General features: G+C 43.4%; 1 protein-coding gene across 2 annotated transcripts in view; it reads left to right on the top strand.

Annotated features, from left to right (window-relative positions):
• Window positions 1-222: 222 nt before the first annotated feature.
• LOC146831143 (dehydrogenase/reductase SDR family member 4-like) overlaps window positions 223-19,881 on the top strand; it is a 269,527-nt gene continuing 249,868 nt past the window's right edge. For both annotated transcript variants that reach the window (XM_085604108.1, XM_085604107.1), the window contains exons 1-2: window positions 223-323; window positions 3,072-3,258. In XM_085604108.1, coding sequence (XP_085460234.1) covers window positions 3,110-3,258 — 149 coding nt within the window. In that variant the 5' untranslated portion in view covers window positions 223-323; window positions 3,072-3,109. The remainder of the gene's footprint in view (window positions 324-3,071; window positions 3,259-19,881) is intronic.

Genomic DNA, 19,881 nt, shown 5'->3' with positions numbered 1-19,881 from the left:
GTGTGCTGGAGTTACTTCAAACTGAGCACTGCTAGAAGAAGGAGCAACAAGCTGACACTTTTATTTCTCTCAGCCAAGCAAAGTAAATACAAGTCTTTGCTATGTTATTTTCCCTGTTTGTTTGTTTTTATCCTTCTGCACCTGACGGCGGAGGGTGTGGTCTGTAAAAATCAACCTGTTGGGGGAAGGGGAGGGGGGAGGAGGCAACTCCTGGTGCTGGCTGGGAAGGGGTGCAATATCAGGGCAGGATAGTAGCCTCGCCTTTGATCCGACGTCCTGCACACGCTGCTAGATCATTCGCTTTGCCTAGTCGGAGGAAGAAGGTAAAGTCATGCGATTAATCTTTGTTTTTCTGGGTAATACGTCCAAAGATCTAAAATTAATATTCAAAAGATCATTAATGAAGCGGATCTTGTTTTACTTGAATCGCCTGGGCATCTGCTTACTGGCATTATAAAATGTATGTAGCTAATGTGTTTCTAAGAGTTCTGTAGGCTGTCAAAAACGCAGCCCTGGAACAGGGTTTTACAGTCGCTTAAAGTCCATGGTGCAGTATTAAGGGGCATATTAACAAGCCAGGCGATAAAATTATCGCCGCTTTAGCGGCAGAAAACTGCCGCTAAAACGGCGATAATGGGCTTGATAATATGCTCTATGGAATTCCAATTGAAACCCATGTTAGATGTGAAGGACATCTAACCTGGGCTTCAATTGGAATTCCATAGAGCATATTATCAAGCCCATTATCGCCGTTTCAGCGGCAGTTTTCTGCCGCTAAAGCGGCGATAATTTTATCGCCTGGCTTGTTGATATGCCCCTAAGTCTGTACAGTTGTAGAGGTCTTTGAGTCCTTAACTCTTCCCAACGAGTGTGAACATACAACAGGATGTCATTTTCTTTTTACATTTTCTTTTCCTTTTTAATGGTTTTTAATTCCTAAATTCAAATTCTATTTCAGACCACGTTTCCAATCACATTGTCTTGAAATAACTTGAGATATGTGTCTTTTAGGCCTTTTAGTGAAGATTCAGTGATCGAAAAGCAAAAATACAGGTTGCATATTTTCAGTGGTGCTGGAACAATTTTCAGAGTGGGGGCCCTGCTATCATTGTTACTTAACTAAACTCATTTTGACTGTGGAAAAAGCCAGGCGCCACATAAAGAACCAGTGTAGCAAATTAACCACATTCATTCAGCAGGAGAGCATAAGGTTGGGGAGTGTAGCTGGTTGTGAATTTTGGCTGGCACAGGTAAGAGCGATGGGGTGGGGCGGGGGCGTATGTCGACAGACGACGGGATAGGTAACATTAAATTAAAAAATAAATAAAACCATTTACCTTGTGCTCACCGAGTCGGAGATGCGGCGAGCGTAAGGTAAGTGGGTTTATTTAATTTTACCTATCCTGTCGTCTCTCGACTTCGCCCCATCGCTCTTACCTGTGCCGTCCACGCCTGAAATTTGGAGCACACGGTCACACAAATGTTACTAAAGCATAGTATGGCAGTTCATTGTCATTTACGGACAACACATTTTCCATTGAGATGGCCACTAAATCTGCACCGACATAGTTTACTAATAAAAGCATGTAGCGCACAAACAGTAATGCGTTCAAATCAGGTTTGAGTTGATATTTGTCTTCATTTGTACTTTCCTAACTGCTGACACATTTAAAAATATTTATACAGTTCATTTATAGATATTTACATTTTGTTGTGTGTTAGAGAAAAACGTGCAGGTTTTCCTTTCACTTTAGCAGATTGCCTCAGTGTTCACTTTACAAAATCTTCTCACTTTGCTGTAAGAGAAAGAACAGTAAACGGACACCAATGTCCATGTTAAAAAAATAAGCAGCAGTTTATCAGAATACATAGCCTATGTGACCTCTTTCTTTGAACGTGCTGCAATATGACACCACAAGAATAAAATATTAAAAGTCATCTTTATTGCTCATCAACTACGGAACTCCAGCATGATTTTGAGGGTGCTGCAGAACCCTCAGTACCCCTTTGTCCAGCGCCTATTTTATTTGATTAATTCAGGCTGGTACACAGAACACATTTTTGGGGATTCGTAAACACTGTGGGTGTTGCTCCTTTCCGTTCTGTCCGAGGCTGATGCAGTGAACACCCTTGTGCTGGGTAGTTAACTCTAAGTTCAGCTTGTGGAAATGCACTGTGTAGAAATTACCTATATTATAACCTTATAGCACGCCGTAGTGGGCCATACCAGCCATTAAAGGCCCTCTCCAGCGTTAAAGAGAGGTCCTTTAACAAGGGAGCAGGACTTTAATGGCTGGTATAGCCCAGCTACAGAGGGCATAGGGCTATTAGAACATTCCGCCACTAGAGGGCAGAATGTTCTAACAAATAATACAATGGCCTCCTGGAGCCCGAGGGGATTGAAATTCCCCCCCGGGCTTTGAGAGGCCTTTGTTGACAGCGGCAGCTGTGAACAAAAAAAATGTTGGAACGTTTCTCTGCTGGCTTCTACCAGCCCGTAGAAGCCCGGAGCACTCCACTGTATTAAATGGAGTGTTCCACATGCCAATGTTCTAATATCACTTATGTCTCCATCTGTTTTGGATCCTTCCCATGGTACTGGAACTTCTACCACCCACAGGTGACCTCCACCTCCCTCTTCATAGAAACAATACGTTTCCCTCGCTTTACCATTCACTGCAGCCTCATATGTCCACAGGAAAAATATAAAATTGCCTAGAAGAACCAAGTGCATGCAGAATCCTTTGGTCCGGTATAAAGGTTCAGAACAGTCAATACACTCTACCTATCCTCCCCATCAGCAACAAATCATGTCAACAGTGAAGAATGGATTCTGCTTGGTAACTGAGTCCCTCTTTCACTCACCTGAGATGACGTTGACACATAGTGGGGGGAGTGTCAGAGGTGTGAAACCTCTGACTGATGATGTTGACCTGAAAGGCCACCATCTTGGTCTAAATTTCCAAAGACACTGCACTTGGTGGCACCTTCTGTCGTGCTAGCCCAATTTGCCTATATTCTAAAGGTACTGCTTCCACACTCAGCTGCTATTTTTCTTACCTCCATTGCAGGGGCAAGACTTACCATACTCAAGCAACGGAAGAGAAGGATGATGTGCTTGTGGGCTAGACACATTTTCCGGGCACCGGTATTCCGTGCTTCATTGTGTGGCTCTCCTCAAATGAGCAGTGCATCATCTACGCAGAGAGATGGACCCCACAAGAACAAAGTTGCGATCATCACCGGCTCCACTTTAGGGTGAGAGAACTAATGCTCAATGGAAAAGCTAAGAAGAACATCGTAACTAAAAGATCTTCTGCATGATACCAAATGTCATAAAAAGTAAATTAGCACTAGTATCATAGGATAGATGTTGGAAAGATGCATCCATGTTTTTAGTCTTTAAGATATTCTGAAGTTTGGAGAACACGATTCAAATGCCTGCATAATGACCACACATGTGGAAAAGATTTATAAATGACATTGTGGGTAGAGCAGAATAAGTGAACTCGGGGTGAGTCAGCAGGGGGCAGTAGAGAAACAGATGATATATAGTTGAAGTGTATGAATTGCCCTGTTCTTGAATGCAGTGTTGTGACACCTAACTCAGCACTGGTGTGACTAGAAAAAGAGGAGCAGACAAGACATCATAGAGAGTTTCTGTGGGAATGGGCACATGGAATGACTTGTTGACAGATTTGAAAGACAGTTCCTTGTGGTCTTCCAGGAGATTTCCACCAGCTTGATTTGTCTGGTTCCTCTTTCCCTCCAGCTTGGGTCTTTCAATGATGTGGATCCTTGAGGAAGTGTCAAGGGAGTAAGCTGTTGGCAACTGGTTCCACAGGAGCAAAAGAACGTTCTCTCAATGCCCTCCAATGTATACTCACAAGGAACTTTTGCAAACTTCCTATTGCTTGTAGGGGGAAGGGGAGTGGGGCTGGAAAGAAGAGACTGGCTTGAGGTCCCTGGTGCTGCCTTCGGATTACACCTCTCTAGTCTCTTGGTTGAGTTTTCTTTTTTTGACGCTATTCAAATTAACAAGCATCTAAAAGATTATAACTTTCATGAACATGACAGTTGGCATACAATAACTTTTTCTTAAATGCAATACCACAACAATTTTTACGTATACAGTAAATATTTATGTAATAATTCTCATCTGTACCTAGAACCCTTCAAGGACTAGCCCCTCTCTTATGTGGTTGTAGGGTTAAGAGTCTAGTTTTGACTTTAATTCTCTTGTGGAGTTTATTTCAATAATGTTTGCCGGTAGTATTCGGAATGTACGGAAAGACTCACTTAGAAAAGGAGTACCAAGTCTTTGTAAGTCTTTTCCTTGCAGTCAAATACTTTCTGTCACTGTAATCACTAAGAAAACCTTACTTAGGGATCTAGCAACCTTTCACTGACTGACAGCAGCAGACGCTGAACGGAACCACTTGTTTGTTCACTCGGGCAGAGCCTCTCTGAAAAGCACTCGCTCGAGTTTTCTTCAGAAGAGGAACTAACAATAAACAAATGTGAGGAGGAAACTCCTTGGGTGTGCACGAGCCTATCTAGTAGGTGGGACCTCAAAAATGATAAGTTTCAGACAATTTTCTTCTGTCAGGCAAGCAGGTGTGATCAAAACACCGCTCGTCAAGCAAGGGTATTAGTTAGAGAGCGCCAAGCGAGCTACACGCAGGCGCAATAAAACCTGGGTGATTGCTTGAGGGAGAAAAAAAAGGATAGAGCAATGAACTAGTAATGTGGATCACAGCTGCCATGCTGAATTCCTGCAAAACTTCAATTTGCAATTATGTTCAGGAGACTGGGATGGAGGAACTGGGTGAAAGGTAATTGGAACCTCCAATGGGGATACTTCTTGGCCTTGAGCCATTTTCTGGTGCATCGTCCTCTGGTGTTGACTTTCATGTTTATACTCCTGACAGGACACCACAATCTACAATATCTTTCACTGTCCTCAGGGGGAGTGAGGTAGCTCTTCCTTAGAATTGGCGCTATGGAATAAACATGACAGACTTGGGGGCATATCAACAATGAGGCGATAGAAAATGATCACCACTTTTGTGCCCGTTTTCGGCCGAAAAGCGGCGATCATTTTATCGCCTAATTAGCAAGGTCACTCTAACGCGTGAAACCTTGCTTTAGCGTACGAAATCTTAACGCCCAGCTTTGCATCTCTAATGAGATGCAAAGTGGGCGTTCCTGACCTGACATGACAGGAGAAATGTTGCTAAGCGACATTTCTCCTATCATCAAGGCCCACACTATGAAGCATAGCGGCAGGAAAAGTAGCGATAACCCCTGTTATCGCTACTTTCCTTACGCCTGCTTCAGGACTGACTTAGTCATGATATCCTATGGAAGGAGGATATCATGGCTAAGTTTGTGAGTCCCTATCAACAAGCTAATGACACATTTCGTGAGATTATCGCTGGGTTTCCAGCGATATTCTCACGTTAGGCAGTTAGCGCTAGGATTTGTATCGTTTTTGAGATAAGCATTCCTAATAGCACGCTATCTCAGCGATAAAAATCCACGCTAGCCGGCGATAATTATCCTAGTGCTAAGTGCGCTCAGCGATAATTATCGCCGGTTGTTGTTGATATGCCCCTTGATCCCTAGTGTGTAATATACTTCTTTACTGTGAATGGTATAAGCTACTGAAATGAGGATGCCAGGACACGGAATGAAGGACCGAGGTGATTTATTTTCTGAATGTAGATGCACCCACTACCGGGACCATCTGCTACTGTGAGTCCCAAATGCAACAGACCTACGTTCCTAGGAAACTCATGGCAGCTGTTTAGCCACACTCGTGGGACAAAAATCAAATATAAGCGGTGTATACGAACATATATACGTAAGAAGAGTGTGGCCTCGTGACCATTACTCTAGAATACATAGTACAACATCTTCCCTTTAAACAGTAGAAAAACGAAATTCCACAAAAATTAAAGTGAACATAACAAGTATAAGGAAGAATAGAGATAAGTAGAAAGTGTGTGTGTAACTCCTTAATAAACAGTAAAACAGAGAAAATAACGAAAACGTAAAGTATAAAATTAAATACAATACATAATCTTTGAACCAGCAGGGCAAACGTCTCTGTCACTCCACACTCACCTACGACATGTCACATGTCCTAAGTGCTGGCGAAACTTGTTCCACAACCGACGTCGGTGTTACAGAACACATTCCTGACCTCTGTTCCTCTTCTCCCTTCTGAGGCCAGTCAAACCATTCACAATGGTCACTACTACCAACTTCATGTTTGTTTATGATGTCAGCCTGGGAACTAGTAATCTTAACCAGTGACCTTTATTCCACCATTCTTTGTTATCAGGGAGAGCTGACCCTTTGCTCACCTGTATCACAGCTACAGTTGAGGAAAATCTAGACCTGCCCTTCATAACTTTCTTAGGATTCTTAATAAGTACCCAATCTCCTTTCTGCAAAGGTTGGTCTTCAACATGTTTTTCCGCATCGAAACGTACTTTCATAATTGCCTGTTTCTGCTGTACCTGGGATCTGGGTGTGTCCAGAAATTTCACACTTTGCTCACCTTTCTCAATTAACCAGTTAGGAAATAGACAAGTGTGTGCCTATCTGCCCCTAAGAAGAGCAACAGACGCAACCCCTGTTGTAGCATGCAGAGTTATGTTATGAGACCAATCTTTATTACGTATAAATTCTAAAGGGTCTTGTCGATTGAGACTGCAGTCTGTATACCCTCTTTCACAATTCTGTTTCCTCTCTATGAAGAGGGGGAATATAATGTCACCTTAAAATTATTGACATCGTGTTGTTTAAGAAATGAACACATATGTTGTTGTGACACAAAATGTGTGCATTATCAGTGAAGATAATCTTGGGGAAAACAAGAATTTTATAACATTAGCAGTAGTTGCCCCCTCACAAATACAACAGTGCATCCATTTAGTATAATAATCAACAAGCAAGATAAAATACCTGTTATCAGATGGCAAGATTTCATATGAACCAGACAATTCTAAATCCACTTTGTCCCATGGATTCTGGGGAAATGGAACAGGATGAAATGGAGTAGATAATATTCTCCCATGCTTATCTGACAGCAAACACTCTGCACACATTTTTAATCATAGACCCACCCTGAGATTCTAGAGAAGGCCACCAGTGATACTGCTTTAAACGTTGACAAGTTTTGGTGACCCATAAATGTCCCCGATGATCAGCCTGGATGATTGCGCTGCGCAAGGTCTCTAGAGAAACAAAGAGGTCATGACGCATGACCATATCCTGAATGATGGATAACTCAACATTTGCAAAGTAGCTTAACTCTGCAGAAAGAGTTCTGCATTCTGGCCAGCTGCTTGTCATAATTTCATTGACCTGAGAGAGTGTCACATCCTTAGCACAGGCAGCATTCCATTCATTTTCCTTAATAGGTGCACATTCCAGCAAGGCATCCTCAGCTGCCACTACACACTCAATATCTTCAGATTCATTCTGTTCTTCATTCAGTGCCATTCTTAACAGACAATCTGCCCTGAAATTCTTTCCGCCAGGTATGTGCCTAATAATAAAAAGATACTCTTCAAGTTCGGATAGCAAATGAATCAATCTCGCAGAAGCTTTGTTCGCACCACTGTTACCAAGCATGTGCATGAGTCGTTTGTGATCACTATTAAACTCAAACTCACAACCGCAAATATATGACTTAAATTTCAGAATTGCCCATACACACACGAGCGAGTCACACTCGATGGTACTATAGAGTGTTTCTGCTGGTTGGAGAGTCCTGAAGGCAATGACAACAGTGTGCTCCTTACCTGCTACCCACTGCCCCAAAACAGCTCCAAGGCCAGTAAGATTTGCATCAACTGTCAGAAAACATCTTTGGCCACCCTGAAATGAGCGTAAAGCTAGAGATTCTTCAATAAGTTTCTTGATTTTTTCAAAGACAATTTAGAGGTCGTCAGACCAAACAAATTTGAGACCTTTTCTCAGTAGTGCCAACAGAGGTTCTACAATATGCGCATAACCCTGTATGAAACAAGCATAATATTCTGCTAGCCCTAAAAAGGAGCAAAGATGTTCCCTTTCTTTAGGTGGTGTGGAATCCCTGATGGCTTTAATAAGTGAGATCTTGGGTTTGATCCCCTCAGGAGAGAGAGTGACCTAAATATTCAAGTTCCTGAACATCATCATCATCATCATCATCTTTATTCATATTTATAGATAAAATCAAAAAAGACATATAATTTCATTTGAAAACAACATATAGAATATCAGTATCATAGTCATTCATATTTAAATGACGACGTTCCTGAAAAGCAAATCTACATTTATCACACCTTACAGTCATTCCTAACTTGTAAAGTATTTTGAGAATTCTGACAACTCGACTCCCAGCATACACCAGAATGTCATTCCGATAAGATTGTACTCCTAGAGTGTCTTCCAGTAACAAGTGCATTCATTTCTGCAATACGCTGGCAGCTGATTCTAAACCAAAGTGTAGCCTGAGATATTTATATGCACCAAATAGAGTCATGAAAGTGGTGGGTTCTTGTGACTTAACAGATAGTGGAATTTGGTGGTATGCCAACTTGAGGTCTATTATGGAGAAATACTTTGCTCAACCCAAATTAGACAACAATTCATGAATGTTAGGCAGGGGATGACAATCCACCAAGATGTTACAATTAAGTGAGCGCAAGTCTGCACACAACCTGACCTCTCCTGACCTTTTGTGAGCCAAAACTACGGGAGAAGCCAACTCAGAGGAATTCCAAGGTGCGAGGATGCCCTCACCACACAAATCTTTCAGTACGCTCTTCAACTCCTCCCAGACACCTAATGGTAGAGGACAAACTTTATGCACAACTGGTTGAGCATCAGCTTTAAGTCGAATCTCACGTTCAAAACCAATGGCGTTACCAACTTTGTTGCTGAATACTGAAGGAAATTGATTAAGAATGCCATTGACATTGGACTCTGAAAAGGAAAGATTAGCCACATTCACATTGCATTCATTATTGTAATTCTAATAGTCAGCTGGAAGATCACCAATAACAATAGGTTGATCTTTACCTGGTTTAAGGTACAAACCCTTTTTGGATAAATCTTGCCAACCTATAATGTTTCTACCTCTAAGAGCAACATATACTTTGCTGAACGTACGCCTGCCGAGGCGTTCTAATCTGAGGTGGAAATACCCCAGCATGTCAATCTCCGTTTTTCCAAAAGCCTTTGGATTAACATCAGTCTGAGTGAGAGTAACACCATCATTCCAATTTTCATAAAGGGTGACATCTGATAAAATGGTGATCGGATAACCCAAGTAAGCCATGGCCTTAATGGAAACAATACCAATAATCATCTCACACCAGGGACCTTTGACTTTACATACATCAACAGAATTACATTCGATGGTCAAAATAACATTGTTCAGTTTTTCAGAACAGATTTCTATATTCGCAGTAATCTCAACGCTGTTAACTTTTGTGAATCTCTTGCCTCCTCTGAAAAACCGCCTGAAGACGGCCCATTTTTTTGCAGGACATGCACCTTTTACCAACAGCCAGACAATTGGGAGAATTGCCAACGTGACATCTCAAACCACACCTGAAACACATTAGATGCTTCCCAAAAGTTTGTTTGGAAACTTGTTACTAATGTTCACTGCACACAGAGAGTTGTCATCGACCATATGTTTGCATGAGATGCTTGGTTTTCTTGTTGCCCCTTAGAAGAAATCATGGCACTTTCTATGTCTTTCGCAATGTCAATCATTTACAGTAATCAAAGGTTAAAGCAGCCAAGCAATCTTTCCTAAATTCTTTTAGAAAGAAGAGAAAATAAGTTGTTCTCTATTGGTCTGTAGTTGCACCAACATCACACCTAGCAGCTAAGTTTCTTAATTCTGCAATGTATTCCTCCACGCCCTCATCAGCACTGTGCTTGCATATTAAAAGTTGTGGCGCACAAGTACAATACTAGGTTTTTCAGAATATTGCTACCCCATGCGTGCCAAAGCTTCCTTATAGACATCCCAATCATCACGCGAACCACCTGTTGCTAGGAAATTAGGAAGATTGTTGAACACTTGTGTGGCTATTCCAAAACAACCGTACAAAATTGCTACTTTGCGTGCTGTAGGAAATATCATTTCGCCAATTGCAATGAGATGGTTTTCAATTCCACTGAACTACTGACGCCATTTAATCGGAGGTTTGCCGGGAGTTTGTAGAAATGGAGGGGCTGCTGAAATTGCTGTGTGGAAGCCATAAAACTAAGTGTTAAAGTTAATTAGTGAAACTTCCTATGCTGAGAATTCGTGCTAGGAGCTCACTGTAATAACATGCATTAACCTTGAAGGTAGACAAGTACAAAGTAAAATTTTCCTTTGGTAAAATCTGTGATTAAACTCACTATGAAGTTAAGTAGAATGAATTTATAAAAACATATCACAAGTGCAGAAAAATTATTGAGCAAATGTGTGATGTCCCTTTAATACTTGATGTGCTGTTCCTTTACCGGTGCTGTGCCGTTAATAAAGCCTTCTGTTATGCTCCCCCCGTGTGCAGCAGGAATACATTTTGAACAACCACAGCATTGCAGGTTGATATGGCAACGTACGTTGTGGTACTTTAAAATTTGGGACCGCGTAGGAGGCAGGGCCCTACCCCTGTCTATTCCAGTATTAGCGAACCGCGAATGGCCAATGCAGTATGTACAAGTGCCTTGCATAACGTTTTATCGATAAACGCACTTCGTATACGATATTTCACATTGACTTCGTGGGTTCCATCTTGGAGCGGTGGCCATGTTATGGTTGCCCTCACATAGGCTACACATTAAGGACGAGTACAGGCCTTACGAACACATGCGCCTTCCATTGACTTCTCTGTGACCTATGCGACTTGGCTCCACCGCCCCAGGTCAGTCCGGTCCCACGAGCTGCCCGTCCTACGGCCACCTGTGATTAGCATCAGGGTTTGACACACCATAAAGCCTTTTCATCCCACACAAGCCTCCGGCTAATCTCTTTCACACCTGACCCTTCCTGCTTTATGGCTTGTTTTACAAACAGAGGTGCCCGTGTTTATTGGGGTCTGTTGATATCTGATGTGGGATCTGAGCCTCGCTGGGTAAATAATTGTGGGCTGGCTTAACTGGAATGTGGGATGGTCATCATGACTCTGCCTTTTCGTTTGTAATGAATACATGTGAATGACCATATCGTAAAACAAGGAATGTGTGCCTGAAGCATGATATTTTGTATATAAGTAGAAGCCCGTTTCTGTAAGTTTAAGCAGTCTCCTGAGAACATACATTGTGTTGTACTTCTCGGATACCTGTAATTGGTCTGCAGCCAATAAATACGATCTTTGACTTCACCTAGAAGACTGTGTTTCTGTGGGTCTGAAACAGGAAGAACTCGAAGTCTTAGGGTGTGTTCCCCTGCACCGCTGGGTTTTAAAAACCCAGTACTTCAGTTGGCGCCCAACTCGGGGCGATTTCAGTGATACCGGTCCAAGCCAGAGGTCCGTGAGGAGCTTCGTGTGGAAATTCCGGAGGAAGGCCGCCACTTCATCGACCCCTGCATGTCGACGTGGTCCGAAAGTCTTTTCTGCGAGGTTTTCCGCGTCCCGACGGCTACGAAGGACTGCTGCCCTGATTAATCGACTTGTTTTGGACCCTTGACGATTTGGTAGAGCGAAACAATCGAGAGAGTCTTCTGGTGACGCCATCGATCATCGATATTCAGTTAAGTATAAGTGGAGCGTCTCCCAGTTTGTTTGGTATCCTTCGGGAATTTGGTATCCTTCGGGATCGCTTTGATCTGGAACTTGCAAGTGCCAAAGCCAGAGGACTCGTGTATTCACGAGACTATCGTATTCGATAATCCTTTGAAGTTTGAAACTAGACTAGTGAGCGAAGATGCCTGGATCTAGTGTATTTGGAAGATTGTTTTGTTTGGGTTGTAGAAGGGATTCCCAATTAGAGGATTCATGTCCGGTTCCTCCAATTGGAACTCCAACTTATGAGCTTTATGTAAAACATGGCCCTATTGCATATAATGAAGTATGGATCCGATACACCAGAAAGGACGGTGTTTTAAAATGGCCCCAAAATGGTAGTTTCGATACAGATATCTTAGATAATTTGGAAGTTAAATTGTTTAAAAAGAAAGCCCGGCCGGCGATGTTTGATTCTTTCCGCCTATGGCGAAAGGAAGCCAAACAGAAGGAAATTAAGCTAGCAAAAAGGAATAAGAGAGAAAAAGGTATATCAATGGTGCAAGCAGCTGTGCAATTTAAAGATAATGAGGAGGAGCAAATGAATGAGCAATTACATAGACAGCGGAAACTAGGGATCGATAAATGTTACCCAGTTTTGTCACCCCTTGTACAAGATGAGACAAAAGAGAAAGAGAATGATTCCCTAATGTCCCATTTGCTAAGTTCACCACCCCCGTATGCGCAAAATGCCACAGCGCCTCCACAGCTCGTAAATATGCAGCCTCCAGTTAATGTTCCGCAAGCCTTCCCACAGCCGCCAGCTCCCCATCAGCTGGCTCCTATCCCTACAGCGCAGCCCTCTCAAGGGCCGCCAGTTTTGTTACCTGTTGCCCCTGCGCTTCCTGCGACTTTGCCTAGTACATCAGCTGCCTCCCCTGGCGCTTTTCCTTACACTACCCAGGTACCTGTATCTGCATCCGCTTTATTTCCCTCTGTCTTTCCCCCCGTTTTCGCCTCAACTTCTCCTTCAGCGCGACAACGACTAGCTAATGTAGTTACTGGTTTAATGTCGCCTCTCTTTGGGTCATCTAGTATGACCCCAAGCAGTTGCGTAGTCAGCTGCCTAATCCTGAAGAGAAAGAGGTATTAGATCATATGGCGCGTAGGTGGATTGTTTTCCCTTCACTCTATGATGTGGGGTCAGTTGTTAACGTGTTTCACCAATGGGACGCCCCAAAACAGAGGTATGTGTTCAACAAAATGTGTGAATTCCTCTGTGAGGAATTGGAGGATCATGGTTCAAACTCAAACCCGCAGGAGGTGTGTCGAGTGCGATTTGATTTTGAAACAGGTACAATTGTGGGTCCCGATGTAGATAAAGCAGTTGCGACTTTACTGTCCTTCAGGAATGGCGATTGTCAACAATCATTGTTCGAACAGGAATTCCCTGTGAGGAAAAAGGTAAAAGCGCGCCAATATCCGATGCGTGAGGTTCCTCCAGTTTGGAGACCTGCTGATCCAAATACTAATCCAGCTGTTCCAGCTCATTTCCAGCGTGTTTGGGTACATGTCCCTTGGAAGCGTTCTGAAGTAATAGCGCTTAAACAAACATTGCCTGACCCCCGTAAAAACCCTACAGGATATTATAAGGAGTTATCACAGACTGCAGAATCGTGTGTCATGAATCTGGCTGACATAGATATGTTGTTTGGGAATGTGGTTCCACAGCCTTTATGGGGATCCATTCGTAATACGGATCATGCTGCAGAACTAGGGGGCACATGGGCTAATATCGTTGCGACACTAGACAAGTTGGTGGTGCAAAACCTGAGCCCCTAGTAGCAGACCTCCCTGGTAGAATTATTACATAAATGAAAACTTTAATGCCCGCGATGCGCGTGAATTGGGATAAACTATCCGCATGCAAACAGAAGAAAGATGAAACAGTGTCCGATTTCTTTACAAGGTTTGAAGAAACGTTTATCGACCACAGTGGTCAAGACATGAGTACTGAAGGTGGCCAACGGTTATTTGTTGATAAATTTGTGCAGAATCTACTTCCCGAGTTGTGTAAGAAATTAAAAGATTCAGAGAGTTCTTGGGCTGTTTCCTCTTCAGTGCAAATACTGGCTACTGCACAGTATTACGAAAATAGAGATAAAGACGAGAAGGATAGAACAGACAAGAAAACGAAAGAACTGAAAACGAAGGTCCTTCTACAGCAGGCTTATCCGCCACGTGGAGGACAGAATAATTATAGGCAAACCCAAGGTATCTATCAGCAACCCCAACAGTTTCAGAATAACCAGCAAATGAATGGGTATTATCAACCACGTATCCCTATAGGTCCCAATCAATGTTCATATTGCAGAGAGGAAGGTCATTTTAAGCTCCTAGAGGCAGAGGGCGTGGAAATGTTCCCCAGAACGCGCGTCCTCTTCTGCCTCAAAATATGATAAATAGCTTTGATCAGCAAGCCAATGCAAATGGTAATACAGCTCAGTACTATAATAATGATTATTATGCAGAAGACGACAATGTGGAAGGTAATGATTACTAGGACAGCCATAGACAGAGAGAGGGAGTTGTTTCAGTGCCAGTGGATCAGAGTGGACCGTATGTTAAGGTTACTACAGCGGGTGTAACAGAGCCCTCTCTGCTGGACACTGGTGCTGCAAAGAGTTCAATTATGCATTCAAAACTCGCTGGCGCGCCTTTGTCTGGCGAAATTAATGTTTCAGTAGGTTTTTCTGGCGCCCCGGTTAGGAACTCGATTTCTAGTCCTATGCCCCTTTCTGTTGGACTTTGTGAGCTAAAAGCACCCCTCATCCTAACGACAGGTTGTGGTGAAAATCTGTTAGGGTTGGATTTGTTAAAAAGATTGCATGCAACGCTATATTGTTCTCCTCAGGAGTACAACTTACATTGGGTAAGGAAGTGATTTCCCCGATGTACTTGTCAAAGAATACATTGCCACCTGAATTATCATCCCTTCCGGATGTCCTTTGGGCTGCTGGTCCCAATGATGTGGGTCTCTTGGAAATACCGCCATATGTAATCACTTTAAAGGCCAATGTCAGATTACCACGCATTCCCCAGTACAAGATCTCCAATGAAGGTCAGAAAGCGTTGTTAGCAATTGTCAGCGATTTGATTCAAAAGGGTGTAATTGAAGAAACAAGAGGCAACGTTTGCAATAGTCCTGTTTTACCTGTCTTAAAACGAACGGACCCTTCACAGCCACCTGTTTACAGATTTGTGATTGATCTTAGAGAGGTAAATAAAATAGTTGTGCCACAGTTTCCAGTTGTCCCTGATATAACTGCCTTGTTAACTATGATTCCAGCCTCTGCTGCATGGTTCTCAGTGATCGATTTAAAGAATACTTTCTTTAGCATCCCAATTGCAGAGGAGAGTAGGGACATTTTTGGCTTCAGTTTAGGAGGTCGAAGCTTCCGCTTTAAACGCGCTCCACAGGGCTACTGTGAAAGTCCATCAATCTACAGTCAAGCTTTAAAAGCGCAGCTTGATGCACTTGTTTTACCTAGTGGTGCTACCCTCATTCAGTACGTTGACGATTTACTAATCGCCGCGGATACTGAAAAGATTTGTAAAGAAGCTACATTGTCATTGTTGCGCCATTTGTCTGCCTCTCATCATAAAGTGTCTCTCTCCAAACTGCAATATTGTCGACAAGAAGTGACCTACTTAGGTCATCTCTTATCGAAGGAGGGAAGGAAACTGACCCCAGAAAGAATTCAAGCCATTGCACAATTAAGCGTGCCAAGAACACAGAGAGAAGTGCGTGCTTTCTTGGGCATTACTTCATACTGTAGGCATTGGATAACGAATTTTTCTTTGCTGGCAAAACCTTTGTTAGCATTAACATGTAAAAACACACCGAATCCTGTCCCATGGTCCGAAGAGTGTCAGAAAAGTTTTTGGGAATTGCGTAATGCATTATGTTCAGCTCCTGTGTTGGGTACCCCTGACTATAGCAAGCCTTTTACATTGTATGTTCATGAAAAGGACGGTTGCGCATTATCAGTGTTAACACAGCCTTTTGGCGACAGACCGCGTCCATGCACATATTTTTCGTCAACCTTGGACCCGGTAGCGAGGGCATTGCCAAGTTGTCTGAGAGCTACAGCCGCAGCAGCTATGTCTATTCGACAGTCTGCTGGATTGGTAATGGATAAAACATTGATTGTAATGGTTCCACATGCTGTGGACACATTGTTAAACCGGACCAAGACACAGCACTTAACTAGTGCTCGATTGTCAGGATATGAATTGACACTGTTGGCAAATCATATACACATAAAGAGATGCAACACGTTGAACCCAGCTACATTATTGCCGATTCCAGCAGACATAGATGAGATTGAGCAACATGATTGTCTGTTCAGAACAGAAGAAGAGACAAAAGGGAGAATAGGTCTTAAAGATACTCCCCTGACTGAGTGTGATGGTACCTTATGGGTGGATGGTTCGTGTTTCAAGCTTCCGAATGGTGATACGACTGCTGCATATGCTATCACGACTTTGCACACGATTGTTGAAACTGCACGTGCCACATAATTTGGCTCAAGCAGCAGAATGAATTACCCTTACAAAAGCATGCGTATTGTCTGAAGGAATGAAAGTGAACATATATACTGACAGACAGTACGCCTTTGGCGTGGCTCATAGTTTTGGGCGATTGTGGAAAGAACGTGGGTTCCTGACTTCGCATGGAGCTAAAATTCAGAATGGCAAGTTGGTGAATGATCTCCTCGAGTCACTGACCCTACCGTTACAAGTTGCGATTATGAAATGCAGTGCGCACAAGAAAGTCACTGATGATGTTGGTCGTGGTAATGCATTTGCTGACGAAATCGCGAAAGAGACAGCAAAAGATGTGAAGACTCGAATGTATGTTGCAGGCCCTGCAAGATGGGTTGGTGATGTTGGAATGTGTGAAGACACGATAGAAAGTGTGAAGTCCCTTCAAGCTGAAGCCACAGAGAAAGAGTTGAGCAAGTGGAGAGAAAGTACTGGTAAATTGGATGAGAATGGTTGTTGGGTCGATTTGTCAGAACATCGGCGATGGTTGCTACATGATGCATATGTGCTTCCAGTAGTTACTATGGCACATGGAATGGCACATATTAGTGTGAAAGGAATCTGTAAGTTGTTGGCTCCAGTATGGCAGAACGCTGGAATTCCCAAGTGTGCAGAGAATGTGGTCAAGAATTGTACGGTATGTTTGAAATATAACCCTGGTAGGGGAACCCCAACTCCAGCTGGTCATTTTGCGCCTCCATCATATCCATTTGAGGTTTTGCAGCTAGATTTTATCCACATGGAAAGGTGCAACAACTTGAAATATGTACTGGTTGTTGTTTGCGCTTTTTCAAAATGGATAGAAGCATATCCCCTAAAAGACAATACTGCTTTGTCCACAGCCAAAGCCCTTGTGAAAGAATTTTTCCCTAGGTTTGGAATGCCAAGAATGGTGTGGAGTGATAATGGGAGCAAATTTGTGGGTCGAGTGATGAAGAATGTGTGTGAGGGATTAGGTATAAAACAGAAATTTCACGCTGCAAATCACCCCCAATCAGCTGGATTAGTAGAGTGCTACAATGGCACTCTGAAGCTCAAACTGGCCAAAATCCAGGCGAGCTCCGGTCTTAAATGGCCTGACGCTCTGCCTTTAGCACTCCTATCCACAAGAATGACTGTGCATTCACGAGTAGGACTTAGTCCATATGAAGTGGTTTTTGGCCGCCCGGCCAATGTATGGGGTGTGCCAAGACCGACAAAATTCAGCGAAATCGAACATCCAGTACTGCTTGACTACCTGTATGAATTGACGGCTAAATTGCGTGTTTTACACCAACAGGTGCACGATACTCTTCCCCAGGCCTCTGAAGCTTCAGGACACCATATCGATCCTGGCTCTTGGGTACTCGTGAAGAACTTTCAGCGAAAGAACAACGATGAGCCCCGTTGGATCGGCCCTCACCTCGTACTTCTGTCGACAAGATCAGCGGTTCGAGTAAAAGGGAAAAATAATTGGATTCACGGCGCCCACTGCAAACGGATCCCTTTGCCTCTACCATATGACCAGTGGGTCCAGGAGGGTATCGCCGATTCAGAAACAGACACTGTACCTCGTTTTGTACCATTTAGTGATGCACGCGTAAGAGGCACAACTTCAGAACAAGAAAGTGACGATATTTTGCAAGAAGCTGTGCCACCGTTAAATCGTTTGGACACCACAGAGCCTGAACTCTTGTTTCAAGACCAGTCAGTACCTGGCAGAAACCGCTACAACTTGAGACCAAGGCCTATGGACAAATAAAAATTCCCTTCCCTTACTATTTTTTGATATTATAGCTCTCCCATCTGAAGGACTTTCTTGATTTTTGTTTTTCGAACCACCATCCGGGTTCAGCCGCAGGGTCGTGGTGCCAAGACTTTGGGGTACAGGCCGAAGACGTTAGGTCAACGGTTCTGGTTGGTCTAGGGCGTTCCCTGGACTGACAGGCGTACTCCTTAGCAGAAGATACTCACCCGCCGCGAGCGGCACGATTAGAGGATGGAGTTTTTCAAGATGGAGAGACCCGCTGAGGAAATGAACTTTAAGACTAAAATATGTAAAATAATGAAGAGCAAACGTTTTGTATTTTTATGTCTGTTTATACTATGTAGTATGATGGTGTTTACTGTAGGATTTGTATTCTTCTCCTCTCAAGAGCCATTTGCACCCACTGAACAGCCTATACCTCCTCCTACTGCCTCCTTATACTCTTTCCACCCTCTGCCTGAACACAAACAAGCCAGATGGTCTGAGTTCGTAAACAACTCGTTTATTCAACTCCTGCACCAGCACCAACTAGTCATGAATACAACCAATTGCTGGGTGTGTGGTTTAATGCCACACACCATTAACAAGGGTATTCCTTATCTAGTGCTGCCGTTTAGCTATAATGGATCGTCATGGGCATTCCAGACCATGTTTCTCTTTGCATTAGATGCCTACTCCCCGCGACAACCGCGTTCCATCAGACCTAGCACAAATAATAAAGCCTTAATGAAAGGAGTTGCCGATATGAGCAGGGATATCGACGCATACTCATCTATTCCCAAGGATTAATTGCGAGCTTATGTAGGTTGGAACGCGACGGGGTATAGCATTAGTCTGGGTGAAAGGCAGCGGAAAATCTCATCCCCAATTTGGGTCGTACCCCACATAGGTCGGTTCTGTTTACAAGGTATTGGTCAGAATCCAAGAGCTCAACTGGGGAAAAGTGACTGTACTGAAACGTACACTTTTCCATCACAGTTTTCCCCTGCGTTTTTGGCTGCCAAGGGTACATATTGTGTCTGCAATGACCGAGCATATACATGGTTGCCCCCTGATTTCTCGGGCACATGTTATATTGCAAACTTGCTACCGCCAACATTCACTGCTGCCTCTGATTATCACAAGACCAGAGTTGTGAGAGGCGTGGTTAGTAAGGAGGATACTGCCGGTCAGGAAGCGGGAGACTTCTTTCTGGGTCTCCTGCCATTTTGGGGACCTATGGTCAATAGTAGGAACCTGAGACAACTGACTCGGGTGGTTGAATCCACTGTTAATGTTACAGCTGGTGCCCTTGGTAATTTGACAGCTGAGCTCCAGGCGGATCGCCTTATGACTTTGCAGAACCGTATGGTTCTAGACGTCATACTTGCAGACCGCGGTGGGGTATGTAAGGTTATCCAATCTAGCTGTTGCATTTTCATACCAGATAACGCTCCAACAGTTTATCAAGCCATCTCCAAACTGCATAAAATATCTGAATCTATACACGTGGATAAAGGAGATTGGTCACTGATGGGGTGGTTCTGGGAACTGATATCTGCCTGGGGTTGGAAGATTCTGATGGTCATTGGAATGATCTTAGCCATTCTTTTCCTGTTCTGTCTGTGTATACAGTGCGCTCCTGCGATATGTGGCCTCTGTGCTACATTATGTGTAAGGAAACCTGTATCGAGGGACGAGCTAAGTAATAGGATGATGCTACAGCAACATCTCCATGACTTTATGAATATAGACCTGGACTCGGATTGATATAAGCATAGTTATTGCCTATGTAAGGGCAAAAGGAGGGTCTGT

This window comes from Triturus cristatus, chromosome 5_1 (assembly GCF_964204655.1).
Source record: "Triturus cristatus chromosome 5_1, aTriCri1.1, whole genome shotgun sequence".
Lineage (NCBI taxonomy): Eukaryota > Metazoa > Chordata > Amphibia > Caudata > Salamandridae > Triturus > Triturus cristatus.
Note: the sequence above shows the minus strand (reverse complement) of the source record. Positions and strands in the feature narration are given on the sequence as shown.